General features: G+C 33.3%; 2 protein-coding genes across 2 annotated transcripts; both read left to right on the top strand.

Moving 5' to 3' along the window:
- Window positions 1-11,480: 11,480 nt before the first annotated feature.
- Window positions 11,481-14,465, top strand: LOC142532916 (NAC domain-containing protein 62-like). Its single transcript, XM_075639464.1, has 6 exons — window positions 11,481-11,851; window positions 12,003-12,283; window positions 12,472-12,795; window positions 12,892-13,248; window positions 13,513-13,842; window positions 13,931-14,465. The coding sequence occupies exons 1-6, from the start codon at window positions 11,686-11,688 to the stop codon at window positions 14,192-14,194; spliced, it is 1,722 nt and encodes a 573-aa protein (XP_075495579.1). The 5' UTR covers window positions 11,481-11,685; the 3' UTR covers window positions 14,195-14,465.
- A 1,152-nt stretch (window positions 14,466-15,617) lies between these two features.
- LOC142533696 (peroxidase 5-like) lies at window positions 15,618-17,139 on the top strand. The gene is made up of 4 exons (XM_075640552.1): window positions 15,618-15,840; window positions 15,929-16,120; window positions 16,277-16,439; window positions 16,632-17,139. Exons 1-4 carry the CDS (start codon window positions 15,640-15,642, stop codon window positions 17,048-17,050), a joined length of 975 nt encoding a protein of 324 aa, XP_075496667.1. The 5' UTR covers window positions 15,618-15,639; the 3' UTR covers window positions 17,051-17,139.
- Window positions 17,140-23,862: the final 6,723 nt, after the last annotated feature.

Below are 23,862 nucleotides of genomic sequence, written 5' to 3'. Positions count from 1 at the left end.
TCACCAGCCGTGTAAGGTTGAAATGGTTTGGAAGGCAATTTGTTCATCTTTTCATAAAATTTTGATTGTATTTTTTTTTTTTACAGGAAATGTTAAATTTAAAAAAAGAGAAAAAAAAAAAGGAAATTTGCTTCCCAAGAATTTCACGCGATGCATTGACAAAACTACAAATGTTCTTAGTTATTCAGAAAGTATTTTTTTATGTCAACATAAAACTCACACCTATTCATTATTTTATGGACAAAAACTTGTGTGAGACGATTTCAAGGATCGTATTTTGTGAGACGAATCTTTTATTTGGGTCATCCATGACAAAATATTACTTTTTATGCTAATGTATAGTTTGGTTCATGGAATAAGAGAGGGATTGATAAATAATCATTCTTATCCAACGTTTATTACCTTTTTAGAAAGCATATGTTAATATCATGGGCCCGTGATAAATAGTTTTGTATAGGGATAAAATACCCTTTTATGAGATGTGATAATTTCAATCTAATGATAAAAACAGCACAAAATGACTTAATTGCGCTCAACATATAAAAATCTTAAACCTTATTGTTCTCTTATTTCACTTGTAGTTAGAAACTAAAATTAAATAAATATTTTTATTTATTTTTATATATTATATAATATGATAATTATATAAATAAACTCGACATAATTATATAAATGATTTGTATAAATCTCAATAAAATTATTAGTATAACTCGATTAACCTTAAAAATTTATATTTGACTTGACTCACAAAATTAAAGGCTCAATTATCATATTATATAATATATAAAATTAGATAAAATAAATAAATCATGCAAGCACTGTCGGCGCATAAATAAATAAAAAATATGAACTCAAGCAACAACTTTGAAATTATAAAATTTATTATGATAAAGTTAATTTTGTCATTACAATGTAATATATAAATTTAATCACTTTTATTAAAATCATACCAAACATTAAATATAATATCTGCATCTTATTTATCATTAACTTATCATTATATTATATATCACATGTTTATCTTATCATGTGTACCAAACTATGTCTAAGAATATTATTTTTTATTGTGAATATCGGTAGGGTTAATCCGTATCACAGATAAAGATTCGTGAGACCATCTCACAGATAAAGAGCTCTGATACCATGTTAAGATTGGAACTTGGACCTAACTCAACCCGAAAAGCTAGCTCAAGGGGGGAGGATTGTCCAAGACCATATATACAACTCCCATTTATTTTATCCAAACAATGTAAGACAATTAACGCTTCTTTTTTGCCCTTTCTAAAAAATAGAATTAGGACATAGCATTTTGTAAGCGCGAGTAAATCGCCGAGGGCCCTCGCCGGGTTCGTCCCTGCTAAAAAATGTAAACCGGGGGAAGCATTTCGAATTGTATGTAACCTGCCATACAATTAAAATCTGAATCTTTCTGCTATTGTTTAGTTTGAAGTTTACCAAGTACTAACATGAAATTTATTAGTCCTGTTTTTTTTTTTTAAAAAAAGAAAAGATATATTATCTAATTATTTCAAAATTTTAAAAACCTCGTGATCGATTTTACCCTCTTATTCTGGGTTCGTTCGATCTTGGGTGTGGGGCAGTGCCCACACCTCATATGAATGGTTGGGATTCCACTTCATGAGAAAAAAAAAAAAAAAAAAATTGGGTCAGAAAAAATTCCGGCCCTTGAATGTACCCATGCAGGCTGCGTGCAGGGATAGGATGTAATAATCCCTTATTCTGTGGTCTAGACTAGATCCAAACCGTAATAAATGCCATTATTAAGCATGCATAATAATAATTAGCTAGGAGTTACGAACTTACTCCATTGATTATGTATATAATAATAAAAGCATTCCGTATTTAAGATTAAAGCTTTTTTGGTATCAATTGATTTCAACAATTAAATACTCCCAATATCTTCATCGTGACAAAAACTTGTGTGACACAGATTCACGGGTCGTATTTTGTGATACGTATATTTTATTTGGGTCATTCATGAAAAAATATTATTTTTTATGCTAAGAGTATTAATTTTTATTGTGAATATCGGTAGAGCTGACTCATATCACGTATAAAGATTCATGAGACCGTCTCACAAGAGACCTGCTCCTTCATCGTAATAGGTTCTTAAACTTTTTTAACATATATAGTACACATCAACGAATTGAAATTTGGAAAAAAAAAAAAAAGAACTGAAAATTTTTAATAAAATTTCTCCATCCTAATAGTAATTTTATTTTTCGATTGTTATAATCGTTTTTGTGGAAGAACATATTGATAATGATTTTACATTAAAAAAATTACTTTGATCACGTGAAATAATATGCCAACATTGATCTAAATCCTAGCTCAATATTATTAAATCCGACTTATAGATGAACTCGAATAATTTACTTAAATAAATATGATAATCATTTTTTTTGTTTGATAATAATATGATAATATTTTTTTCCTGGTTATTAAAAAAATATGATCAACGTAAAATATAATTATCATATTTGGGAGTTTAGGAGCACTAAAATCCAATATCTCTCTTGGACATGACCATAGATTCTTTCCTTAACTTGATCAAAATGAATTCAATCTAATCTCAGCAAATTTAAGTGTATTCCCACCAATACTTGATAATATTTTTTTACATTATTTTTCTCGGTTTGTCCGGATAGCTTTTAAATGTATCGATTTTATGTACTCTCAGCTCTATTATTATTGAAGTTGTTTGGCTTGAATTTTGCTGGCAGGCGTACCAAATATAAAATCGGCAAAAACTTGTTTAGACGGTCTGACTGATCGTATTTTGTGAGACAGATCTCTTATTTGGGTCATCAATAAAAAAATATTATTTTTTATGTTAAGAGTATTACTTTTTATTGTGAATATCGATAGGGTTGATCGGTCTCAGAGCCGTACTTATTGCGAGGCGAGAGAGGCCATCGCCTCAGGGCCTGACCACCACAGGGGCCCAAAAAAAATCTCATGTTGTTGAGGTCTGCACCTAAATAGACCTAAATAGTATGTGAATTGGACATTTTAAAAAAAATTGGACATTGACCCATTGAAAACATGATTAAATATGATGATTGTGTTCATTGATGATTTAATCAAATTATGTAAAGCCCAAACAATAAAACTACACGGCTCATTAATTAAATTTTTAAAAATTTTGTATGCATAAAATGGTAATGTTTGTCCAATATATTTATTATTTTATCTTGTGTCAACTCGTGTGTTAAACTTTTATATTTTACTTGTCGATTATTTGACATTTTTTCTTAAATTTATGTAGTTGACACATTTCAAAAAATAAAACACAAAAAATTATGATACTTACCTATTTTACATATCTTTATTTTTATTTTCTTGAATAAAATATTATATTTATTATTTAAAATAAATCATATATTTTTACAATATTAGTTCATTATATTTATCCTTTTGTATTTGGATATTTTATATTGATAAATTTCAATTTTAGCAATATATCTTACAATTTTCGCCAATTTCAATCTTTTTCCAATATAATTATTCATATGACACTGCATTAAGTTAGATTCATGTTGATGTTGTGGCGCACGAAGAAAAAAATCGCAAAAAGATAAATATATAACTCGTAAATTATATTTTACTTATATCTATTATTTGGTTATTTTTAATTTGCAAACTGAGCTTTACGGTTATTTATTACAACAAGATTTTTTTTTAACATATCGCCTCAGACCCTGTGAACCACAGGTACGGCTCTGATCGGTCTCACAGATAAAGATTCGTGAGACCGTCTCACAAGAGACCTACTAATATAAATCAAGTCAAAATGTGATAAAAGTGTGAAAATCTAACTTTTAATCGAACGTTGTGAGTCTTGATTCGGCCTGAACATACAATTATATAACTAATAATTGAAAACGACATTTTTACGAGGAGTAAAAGTTGAAATATGAAATCAGAAAGATGAAAGAACTAGATTAATTGCTGGAAAGTAAAACTAGAAATATTGAACTAGAACAAAAAAAAACTAGAAATTTTCTAATTGAAAATAATTGCGAACTGAAATTGCAAAGATTTTTCCACTCTAAACCCTCTAACAACAACATGGTCTGACATTTTCCCACTTCCTTAAAGTGGTGTAACCATATATTTTAAATGTGATGGACATAATTGCTTTCGATAAATATATATATATATATATATATATAACATTTATTACTATTATTATTATTATTTCTTTATTGTATGACAACAAACCTTACGGCAGCTATTTTACAATGTACATTGGTAAATTCTTAGGCTTAAGATAACTAATAAACTTACAAATCACGTTGGTACAGTTTATTAATCAGATAAATTGTACTGTACATATTTTTACAAAAAAACTAAATTAAAAAAAAATATTAATAAAAAAAATCAAACCCAAAATTATTAACCAAACGTCATGTAATACTCAAAAATCGGGAACACAATTTCGTCACCTCAAAAAATATTTATTAAATCAAATGGCCCCCAGTGGACGACCGAGTCTTAATTTACCTTTTTATTAATGAAATCCTACATCGACATGTGGCTCATTATGATTGGATCGACAGTGGAGAAATCGTGTTTCGAAAGCTTCTTCGTTACGGAAACACATATATGTGTTGAATATGAATGAATAGATAATATACTTTTTGTTGTGAAAAAGTAAAAATTTATGGTAAAAAGTAAAAATCTCAAACTCTCAAAATTTACCAAACTACACACTTTATAATATTTTTTCTCTACTCAATTGTGATTTTCTTCACAAATGAGAGATCTATTTACAGGAAATCTTTACAAATAATAAAATACATCATTACCTACATCATCACACACTAATTTTCAATATTTACAACTCTTATTTTCATCATTCAAATATTCAACATTCAAATATTCAATACACACATTTTAAATATTATTTTCCAATACTCTCCCTTGTGATGATGATCATGATACGATGATGTCTTCATTACGTATTTTTGTACTGCCTCGTTAAAAACCTTACTTGGAAAAACCCATTGGGATAAAAACCATAGTAAGGGAAAAAGAGTGCAGTCACGTAAACTCTCCCTGATGTTGACATGAACAATTCTTCACAAATTTCGTAGATTGCGCATCCCAATATTATATATGTGCTTTCTGAATATTGACGTAGGAAGTGCCTTTGTGAAGAGATCTGATGAGTTTTCACTTGATTGAATGTGACTTGATTGAATGTGACGAACATCAATACATCTATTCTTCTCAAGCTCCTTGGTGAATGCGAAGAACTTAGGAGGAATATGTTTAGTTCTGTCGCTTTTTATGTATCCTTCTTTCATTTGAGCAACACATGCAGCATTATCTTCATATAGTATCACGGGCTTCTCATCAGATGATAATCCGCATGAAATTTGGATATGTTGGGTCATTGATTTTAACCACACACATTCACGACTTGCTTCATGTAGTGCAATAATCTCGGCATGATTTGATGAAGTTGTTACGAGCGTTTGTTTCTAAGAACGCCAAGATATTGCAGTGCCTCCACGAGTAAATACATATCCAGTTTGGGAACGTGCCTTGTGTGGATCAGATAAGTATCCAGCATCAGCATAACCAATTATACTTGGATTAGCATCTTTTGAATACAAAAGTCCCAAGTCTGTCGTTCCTCGTAGATAACGGAATATATGTTTAATTCCGTTCCAGTGTCTCTTTGTTGGATATGTGCTAAATCTTGCCAACAGATTCACGGCAAAAGATATATCAGGCCTTGTACAATTTGTAAGGTACATAAGGGCACCGATGGCACTTAGATATGGTACTTCTGGACCAAGAATATCTTCATCATCTTCACATGGACGGAATGGATCCTTTTCTATGTTTAATGATCTAACAACCATTGGAGTACTTAAAGGATTTGATTTATCCATATTAAAACGTTTAAGGATATTTTCTGTATAATTTGTCCGGTGAACAAACATTCCACATTCTTTTTGTTCAATTTGTAAACCCAGACAATACTTGGTTTTTCCAAGATCCTTCATTTCAAATTCTTCCTTCAAGTATGACACAACTTCTTGAATTTCTTTATTCGTTCCAATGATGTTTAAATCATCAACATATACAGCAATAATTACGCATCCGGATGTTGTTTTCTTAATGAAAACACAAGGGCATATTGAATTATTTACATATCCCTTTTTCATCAAGTGATCACTTAGTCGATTATACCACATTCGACCTGATTGCTTTAACCCATATAATGATCTTTGTAATTTCACAGAATAACATTCCCTGGGTTTTGAACTTTGTGCTTCAGGCATCTTAAATCCTTCAGGGATTTTATATATATATTACTATCAAGTGATCCATATAAGTAAGCTGTAACAACATCCATAAGACGCATTTCTAAATTTTCAGATACCGCCAAGCTAATCAAATACCGAAACGTAATTGCATCCATCACAGGAGAATACGTTTCTTCATAATCAATTCCAGGCCTTTGAGAAAAACCTTGTGCAACAAGTCGAGCTTTATATCTTACTATTTCATTTTTCTCATTTCGCTTTCGAATAAAAACCCATTTGTATCCAACAGGTTTTACACCTTCAGGTGTAAGGACTATAGGTCCAAAAACATTACGTTTATTTAGCGAATTTAATTCAACCTGGATGGCATCTTTCCATTTTATCCAATCCTGCCGATTTTTACATTCACCAAAAGATTTTGGTTCATGATCTTCGTTATCATTTATGATGTCGATTGCCACATTATAAGAAAATATATCATCAATTTCATCTATATCTTTTCGGTTTCATATTTTTCCAGTATTAATATAATTGATAGAGATTTCATGATTCTCGTCAGTTTGTGGTTCTGACAGAACATTTTCATCATCATTTGTTTCTTCAGGAACACCATTCTCTATTTTGTGATCATCATGTGTTTCTTCAGAAACGTCATTCTTTATTTTGTGATCATCGTGTTTCTCTATGAATTTTCTTTTTCGAGGATTTTTATCCTTGGAACCGACTGGCCTTCCACGCTTCAGGCGTTTAATGACATCATGAGTATCTTCCATTTGTTTCTTTGGAATTTCAATTCGAGCAGGGGCATTTGCAGCATGTATATATGATTTAGTTACCCCTTTTGTGTCAGCAAATGCATCTGGTATTTGATTTGCTATTCTTTGCAAGTGTACAATTTGTTGTACATCTTTTTCACATTGTTTTGTTCTTGGATCCAGATGTAACAATGATGATACATACCATGTAATTTCCTTTTCGGTATGTTTCTGTTCTCCCCCTAACATTGGGAAGATTTCCTCATTAAAATGACAATCAGCAAAACGTGCTGTGAACACGTCGCCTGTCTGAGGTTCAAGATATCGAATGATTGATGGACTATAATAACCGATATAAATTCCAACCTTTCTTTGAGGTCCCATTTTCTTTTGTTGCGGTGGTGCAATAGGCACATACACCATACATCCAAAAATTCTCAGATGAGAAATGTCTGGTTCTTTACCAAATGCAAGCTGCAATGGGAAGTATTTATGATATGCACTTGGTCTGATGCGAATTAATGAAGCAGCGTGTAAAATTGCATGTCCCCATATAGAAATAGGGAGCTTTGTTTTCATAATAATTGGTCTAGCAATCATTTGCAGACGTTTAATCAATGATTCAGCCAATTCATTCTGTGTATGTACATGAGCAACAGGATGCTCAACAATTATTCCCATAGACATACAATAATCATTGAAAGTTTGGAAAGTAAATTCACCAGCATTATCAAGTCTAATTTTCTTGATTGTATAATCGGGAAATTGATTCCTCAATTTTATTATTTGAGCAAGTAATCTTGCAAATGCAACATTTCGAGTTGATAATAAACATACATGTGACCATCTGCTGGAGGCATCAATCAATACCATAAAGTATCTGAATGGTCCACATGGTGGATGGATTGGTCCACAAATATCACCCTGAATACGTTCAAGAAACATTGGTGATTCAGTTTGGATTTTGACTGGTGATGGTCTTATAATAAGTTTTCCAAGAGAACATGCTTTACATTGAAACTTATTATTCTGAAAGATCTTCTGGTCTTTCAGTGGATGACCATGTGTATTTTCTATAATTCTTTGCATCATTGTTGAACCAGGATGTCCCAATCGATCATGCCAATTGGTTAATATCGAAGAATTATCAACTACCATGTTTGATTCAATGAGACTTATATGTGTATAATGCAATCCAGTAGGGAGCATTGGTAGTTTTTCAATCACATATTTCTCTCCTGATTTATATATGATAAGACACATATATTTCTCATTCCCTTCATTCATTGTTTGAGTATCATACCCATGGGAATATATATCATTAAAACTCAACAAATTTCTTTTCGATTGTGGTGAATATAAAGCATCATTGATAAAAAATTTTGTACCATTAGGTAACAAAAATTGTGCTTTACCACATCCTTTAATCAAGTCTACAGGACCTGATATTGTATTCACCGTTGTTTTTGTTGGTTTTAGTTCCAAGAAATATCTTTTATCTCGGAGGATAGTGTGCGTTGTACCACTATCGGGTATGCAAACTTCAGCTTTGCTCATAGCATTTTCCATATTTGAACTTCAAAAAAATATGCAAAGAAATAAATTACTTGCAATATATATTTAAATATAACACAAATCATAATTATACAATAAAACATTATTCTATGAATACATGAAAAATAGATTATTGTACATTTATATTCTACCATTATATTGTTCATTTTCAGAGAAATCGTTGAGAAAATCTGCAACATCAATATTGTTCATTTCTATCCCACCATCATATTGATCATTTCCAGAGAAATCATTCATAAAATCACCAGCATCAAAATGAGTTGAATCACTCAAACGGTCACTGCGTTCAGTGAAGTTGGTCTCCTTTTCTTTCCCCTTTAATGATTCTTTATAAAGTTTACAAAGGTGCTCAGGGGCTCGACAAACTTTGGACCAATGTCCTGGAGTACCACATCTGTAACAAGAACTTTCATATCTTTTTGAGTGCTTCTCATTAACACTTGTATCCTCATGATGCCTTTTCTGTGGATGGTTTGGGACGTTCTTTTGAGATGAGTTATAAAAATAACTATCTCGATTATTTTCAAAACCACGGCCTTGACCACGACCACGGCCAATTTCACGTCCACGTCCACGTCCACGTCCACATCCACGACCTCGACCTCGACCTCGACCTCGACCTCGACCAAAACCTTGTCTTTGAATTTGATTTTGGTTTCCAGGTTTAAATTCATTTTTACTTTCAGCATTTACTTCTGGAAATGCTGTTGATCCAGTGGGTCGGGACTGATGATTTCTCATTAATAGCTCGTTGTTTTTTTCCGCCACAAGAAGACATGCGATGAGTTCAGAATATCTCGCGAATCCACGTACTCTATATTGTTGCTGTAGAGTAATATTTGATGCATGAAACGTGGAAAATGTTTTTTCAAGCATCTCAGATTATGTGACCTCATGTCCACAAAATTTTAATTGCGAGATTATTCTATACATCGCCGAATTGTAATCACTGACTTTTTTAAAGTCTTGGAATCTCAATGTATTCCATTCATCCCGGGCGGTCGGAAGTATAACTTCTCTTATATGTTCGAATCTTTCTTTTAATCCCTTCCACAAAGCCATGAGATTTTTTTCAGTCAGATATTCACATTTCAATCCATCGTCGAGATGTCGACGCAAAAATATCATGGCTCTTGCCTTTTCTTGTGACGTGCATATGCCATTTTCTTTAATGGTCTCGCTTAGACCCAATGACTCAAGATGCATTTCTACATCTAGAGTCCATGGCATATAATTCTTTCCCGTGATGTCGAGCGCAACAAATTCGAGCTTTGTTAAATTTGACATGGTGGTACTAAAAAAAATTACGATGCATTTTATTAGTTAATAATTATTGCAATACAAAGTAACGGATAAACAACAAGTACAAGTATTTGTAAAAATAAAGAAAACGCACGAGGAGGATATTCTCCGATAAATACAAGACTCGTGAGTATGACAACCAAAATAATTAAAAATATCATTGAGAAAGCCATCTTCTTTTTTCTTCGAAAAATTTGATGATGAATAATTTTTAGAGAAGAAGAGAAAGTTGGAGTGATGGAATGTGTTTGTGAGATCATATTTATAGGGCAAAAACTAGCCGTTTTTTACCATTTATGACCGTTGGGGTACAAAAAAAATAAAGGTATGTATTTGTATAATTTTATGATAATAATATGATATATATAATATTAGACATGTTTAAATAATTATGTATATCATATCATAATATTATAATGAGTGTCATAATTTATTTTGTTTAAAAACCTTATAGGCTTTTATACTTGTCGTATCCCTTACCGGGAGTGTGGGATGTCGTCTTAACATCCTCCCAGGATTTACAACAAGTTTATGAAAAATTTATTTTTATTATTTCTAATAATAACATTATATTGTATATTAAATAAATACACAATAAATAAATAACAGTAAAATAAATATAATTAATTTTGTTACATTTTTCTTCTGTTTGGAGCTTGGAAAAGTATGTAGGACTTTTAGAGCTTCGTGCTGATAACGTGTTGTGAAAAAGTAAAAATTTATGGTAAAAAGTAAAAATCTCAAACTCTCAAAATTTACCAAACTACACACTTTATAATATTTTTCTCTCTACTCAATTGTGATTTTCTTCACAAATGAGAGATCTATTTATAGGAAATCTTTACAAATAATAAAATACATAATTACCTACATCATCACACACTAATTTTCAATATTTACAACTCTTATTTTCAACATTCAAATATTCAACATTCAAATATTCAATACACACATTTTAAATATTATTTTCCAATACTTTTTAATAATATTTTAATTTTATTCCTTTTTTTTCGTTATGTTTTCGTTTTTCTTGATTTGGTTTTAATTATTTAACACAAACAAGTATATATATATATATATCTTACTTAGAACGATAAACTCTTAATATAAATAACAATAAGATAAAGATGTAAAATAATCACACATTTTAATAAAAAGGAAAAAAAAAGGTAAAAAGTAAAGGGAAGTATATGACCAATAGCTAGAGTCGAGCATATCTGCAAACAAACCCGTGTGCTCCACCGGGGAAACCAAAATTAAATATTACAAATTAAAAAATATATATTATTTTATTTTCCAAAAAAACAAAATGAATGTTAAATACAAAAGAATCGCAACAAAAATTTACGTGAGATCTCTTATTTGAGTCATTTATAAAAAATTATTATTTTTATATTATTTTTTATTATGAATATCGATAGAATTGATCTGTCTCATAAATAAATATTCGTGACATCGTCTCACAGATTAACCACAATAATATTTTCTTTTAGGACGAAAAGATGAATTATTAAAAAGGATTACATCTTCCTCATAGTGGCAAAAATAAGACAAAATTCCAAGAAGTTTACAACATACCTTCTCTCAAGCCCCACTTGAATTTCCATGAATCTTCCTTTGTGTAGTTCTTCTATGGGTTTTTCAACACTTTAATACTCCTTTTTTTGCATCATCCGTTAATCTCTGTTTCAGTACTCGTTTTCTTCATTTCATATTATAAAAGGAAAACTATTTGCTTCTTGTTTTTCATGGCTGTGATCCCCATGAACGCGTTACCGGTGGGTTATAGATTTCGCCCCACCGACGAGGAGCTGGTCGATCACTATTTGAGGCTTAAGATCAACAGGAAAGATAAAGCAGTCACTGCCATATGTGAAATTGATGTTTGTAAATGGGAGCCCTGGGATTTGCCTAGTAATTGCTTGTTTTAACTTTATTTGTTTTGGACTGAATCTGATTTTTCCGAACACACACACACACAAACAAATCCATTTTCGGGGAGAGACGTATTGATAGTTAAGGGTGTTGAATGTAGCTTTTTTTTTTTTTTTTTTGTATTTGGCAGATTTTTCAGCGGTAGAATCGACTGACAACGAATGGTTCTTCTTCTGCCCCAAGGATCGGAAGTACCAAAATGGCCAGAGATTGAACCGTGCAACGCAGAAAGGTTACTGGAAAGCTACTGGTAAAGATCGGAATATTACTTCGAGGAAGGGTGTGAGAATTGGGATGAAAAAAACCCTAGTTTTTTACACTGGTCGTGCGCCGGATGGCAAGAAAACTAACTGGGTCATACACGAGTATCGTGCAACTGAAAAATCGCTGGATGGCACTCATCCCGGTCAGGTTGGGAACTCTGTACTTTATGTTCTTCGGTTTTTGTTTTGTTGGATCGTTTGATTTCGTGTTATTTGGAAACCGTTGGACTTGAATTAATAGGGCAAAAGTTACAAATTTTTGAGTTCATTTTGTTGATAATCTTTTGTAACAAACTAACAATGTTGCGATGGTTTTTTTTTTTTTTTTTTTCCCAGAGTGCATTTGTGCTGTCCCGTCTAATCAAAAAGCCTGATTTTAAACAAGATGAAGTCACCGATAGTTCAAATGTTGACGAAGTTGACGGGAATGCATCATCTCCCACCGTAGTTAATCCCCCCTCTGTTGAAGATTACCAATCAGAAACGCTTACTCCAGTGCACCATGGATCTACAAAAATACTACATTTGAGTGTGGAAAGTTTTCCGACTTTGAATTCCTGCAAAGATATGTTGGAAAATTCTGTGCCCAATGATCAGCAAGAAAATAGTTTCATTGCTGACAAAATGGAAGACGCTATTTCAGGAAATGTATCTCTTCTAGTGAGTTAAAAGAATTGAACTCATTGTGGCATTTTGTCGAAATTTTAAATATTTTTTTATTTTTATATTGGTTTTGTTTTTTCTTTTACTTTGCAGCCTAACCCAGAGCTGGAAAAGCTATTGGAAAATTTGTATTCCTCCCCAATGCAAGGGGCACCCGAATGGAAAATCTTCTCTCCGTTGCATTCACAGGTGCAAGCAGAGCTTGGGAATCCATACTTTTATGGCGACATCAACAACCAAAATAACACCCCTTTTCAATATGGAACAAATGCCACCGATGAAATGATGGATGATTTCTTGAATTCGATACTGACTGACCCAATGGAGCAGAACTCGAGTGGTCTCTTTGAAGTATCATCTCTTGAAAGTCCCAAGTACATAAACATGCTGAATTTAGATAAAGATTGTACCTCAAGTGGTGAATCGGAGGCTGAGGTGTCCCTTTGCCAGGTATATGAAATACGCATCACTTTCAGAGACCTGCTTGTCAACTTGGTGTAGAATCAAGTATTTCCCCGTTAAACCAATAGCTATATTTAGTAGTTACTAGACAACTAAAAATCAATCATCAAATACCAAATTTATATCACTCTGTCAATTGGGTAGGCAAACAATACAATATTGCCGCTACCCAACTCTCTGCTCAAGTAACATATTTCTATTCGGCATATATTTACAATTGAACTTGACCCTATCTAATGCATCTTGATCTAGAAATATCCAAGTGTTCCAGAAGGTGAATTCTTGGAGGATAATAACAAACAAGAATCTCCTAATCAGAGTGAAGTTACTTCTAAAGCTGTTGATGCCTCCCATTCGAATGTTAGCTCTGCAGTGGACAATGAAACCACCCTTGGGACAGGAATCAAGATAAGGACTCGTCAACCTTTACATCAACTTAGTACCCAACACTATGAAGCACATGGAACCGCCCCTAGGAGAATTCGTTTGCAAATGAAATATCAAGTTGGATCAGTTCAGTGTAATCTTCCCAAGATTTTAAACGAGGATGACATGCATGAAAGGAGTCCACAATTGCCCAAGGTGAGCTATTTTTGCCTGAAAAATGTTTTGCATAATATAACATAGGAGCCTCCCAAAGATTCTAATTATCTGAAATTTGAACTTCCAGGATGACAAAGCTGCTACCAATGCGCAAACAATAGTTGAGGAGAAGTTAACATGCGACAAATCAAGTAACATGCTATCCCAGCATACTAGTGCCATTGATTTACCTAAAAACATCTTTGAAGACACTGCATCTTCCACTTCTAAATACACGACCACACCTTCAGTTATATCCTCTCTTTACATGCAAAAGGTGCTTGTGGCCTTCAGTCTTATCGCGCTAGTCCTAGGAATATTCTGGTATTTCAAGATATCGGACGGCAACTAAATAGAGACCTTGAGCTACTTTTTTGCCTAGAGGAGTTGGAGCATTGGCTGATGATGATGGCTCTCTGCATAACATTATTGATTATTTTTTCAAGATAATTAATATCTGTGTTTTGTTAGAATTTATCGGCATATCAGGATATTTTTCTTTGTAATTTCTGTAATAGAACATGTGATGTTTTCATGCTTACAGATCAGACTTCTGCGGCTGTTGGTTGTGCATATATATATATTTTTTCGCATGGTTATTATTAGACTGACATTATAGTTTTTCATTTGCTTTGAGGTCATTTATATTTATTTTTTAAAATATATTATTTTTTAGGACCTAGTTCGAACCGGGAATGATATGAGAACGAGAGTGTTAATTTCCATTGAAATATCTATTCCCAAATGGATGGGAATAATCACTCCTTAATCACCGTTTTCAATTAGTTTAGCCATTTTATTCCTTTTACACTCTCTTAATTTTTCTTTTTGACAAAATTATTGTCATCCATGATCATTTGAATTTAAACTTATTTTTTTGGCAATAACGGACGACGATAAGCATAATAATAATAATTGATAGTACCAAAAATAATAAAATATAAAGGAATATAAACTAAATAAATTGAAAGAGCAATAAAAAATTAATAAAAATAATAACTTAAATATATAATAATTTTGATAATAGTTGAAATAAAACAATATCAATCAATAACAAAATAATAATTGAATAATTATAATACAGAGAAAATAATAATCAACAATAACAATAATAATAACAATTATTCCATATATCATAATATAATAATAAAAACTGATATTATCTTAATAATAATAATACACTTTTTTAATAATTATTTTCTTATATAAAAAGGCAAATTGATTTTTCAAAATTATTAAATTTCATCACTAACACTTTATTTTGAATTACCATTCAAAAACTTGAAATCAAGTTGGGATAATTCATTCCATTACTTTCTCATTCTCTATGATACCAGTCATAAAAATGATATATTTATGACATTTCTTTGTAACCCTTATTTCATTCCAAAATGGATACTAATCACTTGGTCGAATAAAATCAAGATTTGGCAAGTTTTGTAGAAACTAGCTGGGATGATCAATAGGCTCGGGCATTGGAGCTTGAAATTTAGGCCAGAAGTTTGAAGATTTTTAAATCACCGCCACTATTCTTTAATATAGTTTAACAAACTTGCTTGAATCAGTTAGGATTTCGTTGAAAAATATGCTATTATTAGAAATACAGATTCCTAGCACAGTATGTTCTGCAAGGTTTTCTGCAGGTCTTAAGGAGAAATCAATTTCCTCAATACTGCAACTTGTGTTGTGCCATAACGTTTAACCTTATAAATAGACACTTTTTAGCGTCCTCGGAATCATGTTTTTCTTACAAGCCCATCCTTTTGGGAGACAAAACCAGAAAAGGAATTATACAGAATGTTACCAAAAGTTTTGATCTTGGCATTATTATGCCTCGGGTGGTCTCAAGTTGAAGCTCAGCTTCGAGTAGATTTCTATAACAATACGTGTCCAAACGCGGAATCAATCATATGGGAGGAAGTTAAAGGAGCATTTTTCAGAGACAAAGGGATTGCTCCTGGTCTAGTTAGAATGCATTTTCATGACTGCTTTGTTAGGGTAATAGTAATACAATACATCAGAGTCTCGAAACTAATTTATTTCTTACTTAGACTATATATTATGATCTATATGATTATATTATCAGGGTTGTGATGGTTCTATCCTTATAAAAACGACACCGGGGAATAAGGCGGAGGAGGATGGCCCTCCAAATGCAGGTACTCTACGAGGTTTTGAGGTGATTGACAGTGCCAAAGCCAGATTAGAACAAGAATGCAGAGGAGTAGTCTCATGCGCTGATATTTTGGCATATGCAGCCAGGGACTCTGTTGTCATTGTTAGTACCTTTAAACTCTAAAACCCGAAAAAAATCTTCACACTTCTCGTTTTCTGTCCATCAAAATTCAACTATTTGCCAGAAGTACATATAGGTATATCGAATGGCATTAGTTAATATTTTTATTTCGTGGCTTCGGCTTGATTTTTACTGCAGACGAAAGGGCTTGGGTGGGACGTCCCAGCAGGGAGAAGAGATGGGCGTATATCAAGAGCTGAAGAGACTCTCGATATACCTGCGCCATTCTTTAACCTTGACCAACTCACTCAGGCTTTTGCCAAGAAACAATTGTCACAGGATGATATGATTGCACTCTCAGGTTGGTAAATAATGACATAATTAAGCCTAAGATAACAAATTCTGCATGATCTTCAACTTAGACTAGAAAATCATTAGAAGATCAGACAAACTCCATTTGGTATCCTCGATCTCCTTTCCCTTCAATTCAAAACTCGTCCATCTTGATGTATAATTGCGTGCTTATATATATGATCAATACACAATAATACAGGAGCACACACCATTGGACGTGCTCACTGCACATCTTTCAGCGACAGATTATACAATTTCAACTCAACCAATCGCCCTGATCCAACATTAAATCCGTTGTATGCTTACATATTGAGGCTGCAGTGTCCTAGGAGTCCTCAGGGAACGGTTGATCCTGACAGGGTCGTTCAAATGAACTTGAGCCCCACAACCTTCGAAAACAGTTATTACGCTAATGTTATACGAAATGGTGGGCTGTTTACCTCGGATCAAGCATTAACTACGAGCCCCGAGTCTCTAGCAGAAGTTCAAGAATACGCGATGAGTAACAAGAAATGGTTACAAGATTTTGCTGACGCCATGATCAAGATGAGCAAGATAGAAGTTCTTACAGGAAGTGCTGGAGAGATTCGGGGGAATTGCAGGGTGATCAACCCATAAATGGTTTGAAATTTCTATAATTATGAATAAAATTCAAATAATTATACATTCTCCTGTACTTACAGGTTTTGTTTTAACCGCTAAAGTATAACAATGGATTAATGGTATGACACTTTTTCCTAGATTCAAATAAACTTCAATGGTCTAGCCCCATTATATAAATATAAATATAAATAATAATGATAAATAAATAAACTTCAAGATTTTATATTCAATCAGCTCATTAATCTTGATTCTTTATCCATATTAAAATAATTTGAATAGAATATATGTTATTATAAGATAAAAAATAATGATTCTGCATCTAACAATATTCAATGTAATTAAATCGAATAGCGAGACAGGGGAAGGCATTGTTCAAAGGTCCGTGAGGGAAAAATAAGAATCTGTGAATTGTAACTTGGGTTAATGAACTACATATCATCTGGTATCCGACCGATACCAGCAGTCAATACTGATGGTTTCAAAATCATCCGACATTTTTTGGTGTTTGGGTCGGGAAGGGACTGAATTTCCTGACCAGAATGGCCACTTCTAGCATATTACCTCGATAACGTCCAAATTCATAGAGCTGGTCTAAAATATGACCTGTAGCATTCCAACATAGCCGTTTTGATAAATAGTCATTTGAATAATTGAGCTATGAGATATGTTTTCAACAAACATCGATGCTGGAAACTAACATGTGCTGAAGTTATATTCCAACAACTTAGCACTTCCAATTTATGATTTACCAACTACACATATGAGTAAATACATAAGAAAGAAAAAAATAATATTGTTATTATCAAAATCAAGATTGTTTGCGTTTTCAGACCCAACATATTTTAATATATGATAAAATATAATAGAATTAATTTTTATTTATTTAAATTATAATACAAGTCGAAAAAACCACGAAACTTATTAAAAATACATAACCCAAACAACACAAATCATTATAATGAATGAGTTTTTCATTTGTCTGAGTCGTGTCGCCGATGACATACATTTATTTTATCTATTATTTTAGAGGTATATATGATTTATTTTATTGCATTATAATTTTATTAATATATAACCATAATATTATAATATTGATAAAGAAAATTACTATTATTATATATGTTTCCATAAATATGTCTAAAATATATTATTAAAATATACCTATTTAGATATAATAATAACAATTGGACTTAAAAAATAATTTAAATTAAAAGTAAAATTAATTTTTAACTGGATCATGTATCAATTGAGTCGTTTATATATTAATTTATCAATTAATCAATAATTGATACACCAAAATAGTTTTTAATCACATTAAAAATTACATATACCAGTATATGATGAACCAAAATAGTTTTTAATCTCACGAAAATTGGTAGGTAAATATCGCATTCTTCTTTTCATGTAGTCCTTCTGGTAGGCTTTGTGTCGCTTTCAATGAGTGAGATGTCAATTGCTCAGTGTCTGTGTTGAATTGGACATTCCTCTAATGGTGCCTAACTATATATATATATATATATATAGTCAACTACCCAAGTGTGAAATATCATATGTATGTTCTTTCCACTTTGGATAACTCAGTCAAAAAAATGACATAATTTTGATGAAGGTTGAGGAGGCTGTTGCAAAACCACGCCAGAAGCTTCGTCCGAGTGCCGATACACAAGAACACGATAACGGGAATTACAGTACAAAGTATAAATCTTTCGCGCGTCGAAAATCGATATCATGAAGAAAATAATTCAGCAGAAATCAAAGATGATGAGATCATGTGTCATTACAACAAGAGAATTAAAAAAGAACACTCAAATAAGTGTTGGTCACACGTGCGGAATTTGAGATAATAAAACCCGAAAAATAAAGAATAAAATGGACACCGAGATTTACGTGGAAAACCCCTAAAAATTATTAGGGTAAAAACCATGGGAAAAATGAAAAGATTACAAAGAGAACACACACTCTCTTATTACAGGAGAACAAAACATCTCACAAATATTATAGAACTAAGAACTCAGATGCTTATAAGATGAGAGAAAACTCGAAGAAGTGATGATTTCAGAATGAAAGGGGAACTCTATTTATAGAGCACCTTGAACGTGATACGCGTTACAAACGTGTGAATACGCGTTAAAAACGCGTATTCATATTCCGTTTCAAATTTGCTTTAAAGAAGCCTGCCCCAGCTGCGTTATTCATATAGGAATAAAATCTCTTGTACCAACACGATACCGCTCCACTTGATTATTGCCATCTCGCTTGATCTTATAGACCCATCTGTTATCGATGGCTTTCCTCCCTCGTGGTAGTGTAACAAGATCCCAAGTTTTATTCATGTCTAATGCCTCTAATTCTTCTTGCATTGCTATCATCCACAAAGATACACTTTGAGTAGCCTCGTGGAAACTCGATGACTCACCATCATCTGATAATAGACAATATGCAATGTTGCTTTCAGTGACAGAATCTGAAAGCCAACCTGGTGGTCTTCTGTCTCGAGTTGACTGCCTCACATTAGAAACCTCAGACTCAACATGTTCTTGTTCTTCGTGCTCTGGTACTGCTTCACAAGAAACTTGACATTCGCCCGTCTTATTTTCCACCTGAAAAATAGTAGTTTTTGAATTCGGTGTGCCTTTGTCTCCCTTTACTTTATCTTCCTCGAAGATAACATCCCTGCTGATGACAAACTTGTGAACAGTAGGATCCCACAAGCAAAACCCCTTTACTCCATCAGCATAACCCAAGAAGATACATTTTCTGGATTTCGAATCCAACTTTGATCTTTCTTGTTCATTGTACAGAACGTACACCGGACTTCCAAATGTATGCAAATGAGAATAATATGTCGGCTTCCTGGTCCACATCTCCATCGGAGTCTTCAGATCAATCGCCACCGAAGGAGAACGATTGATAATATAACAAGCGGTTTTGACTGCTTCTGCCCAAAATAACTTTTCTAGACCTGCAGTCCTCAAAATAGCTCTTGTTCTGTCCAACAAGGTCCTGTTCATCCGCTCCGCCATTCCATTCTGTTGAGGTGTGTAAGCCGCCGTGAACTATCTCTTGATGCCCTCATGTTGACAAAATGCATCAAACTCGTCACTGGTATATTCTCCTTCATTGTCAGTCCTCAGACACTTGATTTTCTTTTCAGAATCAAGTTCAACCAGCGCTTTGAAATCTTTGAAGACTTGGAAAACATCTGATTTCTTCTTGATTGGATACACCCAACATCTCATAGAGAAATCATCAATGAACGAGACAAAATATCTCGTCCTCCTAGGGATACAACCGGTGCTTGCCAAACATCCGAATGAATCAGCTCCAATATGCTTTTGCTCCTGGCAGTAGAAGTGCCAAACTTTAATCTGTGTTGTTTACTGGTAACACAGTGTTCACAAAAGGGTAGTGACACTTTTGTAAGTCCGACAGCAGCTTCCGTTCTGAAAGAATTTTCAACCCTTGTTTTGATATATGCCCGAGCTTTCTATGCCATAACACTGTTAATTCTTCTCCTGAACCAATTGATGCAACAGCTAGTTCTGCCTCTTTGTGTGTTTCTCCCAAAAGTACATACAGATTTACAGCAACCTTTTCCGCCTTCATAACCACAAGCGCGCCCTTCACAATTTTCATGATCCCGTTCTCGATACGAGTTTTGTACCCCATGTCATCCAATTGCCCCAAGGACAAAAGATTTTTCGTCAGTCCTTTCACATGTCGTACCTCCTGTATGGTGCGAATGGTGCCATCAAACATTTTAATTTTGATAGTACCGACCCCAGCGATTTCAAAGGCATGGTCATTTCCCATGAATACAGATCCTCCTGAGACTGGTTCATAATGATCAAACCATTCTCTCCGAGACGTCATGTGCTACGTCGCACCTGAATCCATTATCCATGTGTCACAAAATTTGTGTCTGCCTTCTGCAACTGTTGCCGCTTCGCTGAATAATATTTCACCACTGCCTGAAGTACTTGCCACATTTCCTTGAGAACTTTTATCGATACTCGTACACTCTCTCTTGAAGTGCCATTTACCGCCACATTTAAAGCAGTAAATATTTTTCTTCTTACTTCTCGACTTTGATCTACCTCGCCTTTGGCTCCCACTGGAGTCACGGTCCATAAATCTTCCTCTTATCATCGGCAAAGCCACTGCCTGCTTCGAAGTTACCAACCTGTCTTCCTTATTCTTGCGCCGGCTTTCTTCTCCGAGAACCACAGTCAAGACATCGTCAAATTTTAGAAAACATATAAGAAGTAAAAGCTCCGCACGTTCATTTTCCCCTATTTTATGCCTCATGGAACTGAGTTGGGCAAATAGAGTATTTAGTGTATTGATATGGTCGGTCATCGATGAGGATTCCGCCATCCGAAGAGCATAAAGCATTCTCTTTAGGAAAATCATGTTGTGTAGCGACTTGACCTCGTACATCTTTGTCAGAGTATCCCAGATAACTTTGGCTGTTTTTATCTCAGAGATAATTGACAAAACTTCGTTAGCTATAGCCAAGTGTAAATTGGCAACATCATTATCATTCATCTCATTCCACTTTCCATCATCCGTAATCTCCACCGGTCTATCTCCAATAGCCGCCAAGCAATTCTCCTTTCTTAAAACTGCTTGTATCTTTATTTTCCACAGCATAAAATTGCTTCCGTTGAACTTTGTCATCTCGTACATTCCCGCCATTATGTCTATAACAATTTTAGTAGACCGGACAAAATAATCCCGCCTTAAATAAAAAATCTCAAAAAATCTTTTCTGATGTGGAAGATCAGTCTAAGGCTGCAACCACATAGCATACTCAGAATTTTAAGAAATTTTTAACCAAGGCTCTGATACCACTTGTTGGTCCCACGTGCGGAATTTGAGATAATAAAATCCGAAAAATAAAAAATAAAATGGACACCGAGATTTACGTGAAAAACCCCTAAAAATTATTAGGGTAAAAACCACGGGCAAGATGAAAAGATTTCCACTATAATATTTTGTGGTGTACAACTCAGTCACTGTGTTTCCAAAGAAAACACACACTCTCTTAATACAGGAGAACAAAACACCTCACAAATATTATAGAACTAAACACTCAGATGCTTATAAGATGAGAGAAAACTCGAAGAAGGGATGATTTCAGAATGAAAGGAGGAGCTCTATTTATAGAGCCCGTTGACCGTGTGAATACGCGTTAAAAACGCGTATTCATATTCCGTTTCAAATTTGCTTTAAAGAAGCCTGCCCCAGCTGCATTATTTCTGCCCACTTTTTCTACTCACTTCCTTTGAAAACTCTTGCCTGACAATAAGAACAAATAATACTTTTGTAGTTCATGATTTTTCCAAAAAAATGTTAATAAGGTGAATTAAACTCATTATAAACAGTAAAACGATCAACTATCACACCAACTCGAAAATCTTTTAATTCAAGTGTTCGATGTTTGTATACAAGTGTAATTGACGCGTCGCGTTTCTCTGCAATTTCTTAGAGTAAGTTGCTTTATGTTTAAACAAATTATGGAGATAAATAGGTGACAAGCAGTGCTTTATGCTCCACGATTTTAGAAATTTTCAATACTAAAATATGCATACTGCACAGTTTTGCCATATGTTTATTGTTTAAAATATCTGTTAAGAATTATTCTAGCCAAAAAAAAAAAAAAACTTATAGTTTTATGATAAAACTCAAGGGGCCGGCATTTATGGTAAATTTTATTATCTAAATAATAAAGAAACAACCAATAAGAATTTTAAAAAGTGACACAAAAACGTCAGCCCACCAAGCACTTTTTCCGGTAGCTTTCATAAAAAGAGTAGGTCTTTTGTGAGATGATCTCACGAGTATTTATCAGTGAAACGGGTCAACGCTACCGATATTCACAATAAAAAGTAATACTCTTAGCATAAAAGATAATATTTTTTCATGGATGACCCAAATAAGATATCTGTCTCACAAAATACTATCTGTGTTACCGTCTCACACAAAGTTTGTCCCATAAAAAATGTAGTCCACTCGAGCGCAAATGAAGCCTTGAGTATTGAGTTAAGCTTGAGTGTTATATCGATATATTTTTATACATGATATTCATATGATTATTTGAACTGATTTCACATATTTTATTTTGAATTCTGATCACGATAATTTGAGATTATGTATAAAAATGTATCAGGAATAAGAACTTCGACGGTGTAACAAAGATGAACCTGCCCTGTCACGCCCCAGGACGGGGGTTGGTTGACACCGGCGTTGCTCTCAAATTTACATTCGAAAACAACAAGCCTCAGAAGTACAAAATTCAGAAACCAGTCTTTTATTCATAATACTGAATATTCAATGTCTGATACAACTCAATTAATAATATTTTATAGCGTAATTGTAAAACCAGAATTACAATATCTAAACAGATGCAACGGAATTTAAAATATAAATCAGAACTGAGAACAACAATCTTCATCATCCAGCCCCAAAATTGAATCTGCTCTTCTTTTTCTAACTTTTCTTTCTCGTTCTTATCTGAGATGGTTTGGTGGGTGAGTGATATGATTGTCACTCAGTAAGCAGGGGCGGGGATAACTCTCAGTTTTCGAAATCATTTTCAACAGAAACAGTAATACAATAATATACAGAAACTCATCTTTTCAGAACAGAAACTAGAATTCAGAAATCACAGGTTTCAGAACAGAAATCAGAATTAGTAGCACTGAGCACGTTAGTGAATTTCATGTCTAAACTGATATCAGTTCCCTATATGTTCTCTCCTCTAAGGGATGAGGCCAGAATCAGAATCAGAATTCAGAAATGTTCAGAATATATATTCTACCATT

This window comes from Primulina tabacum, chromosome 18, assembly GCF_025594145.1.
Source record: "Primulina tabacum isolate GXHZ01 chromosome 18, ASM2559414v2, whole genome shotgun sequence".
Lineage (NCBI taxonomy): Eukaryota > Viridiplantae > Streptophyta > Magnoliopsida > Lamiales > Gesneriaceae > Primulina > Primulina tabacum.
This window is presented reverse-complemented; position numbering and strand designations above follow the sequence as displayed.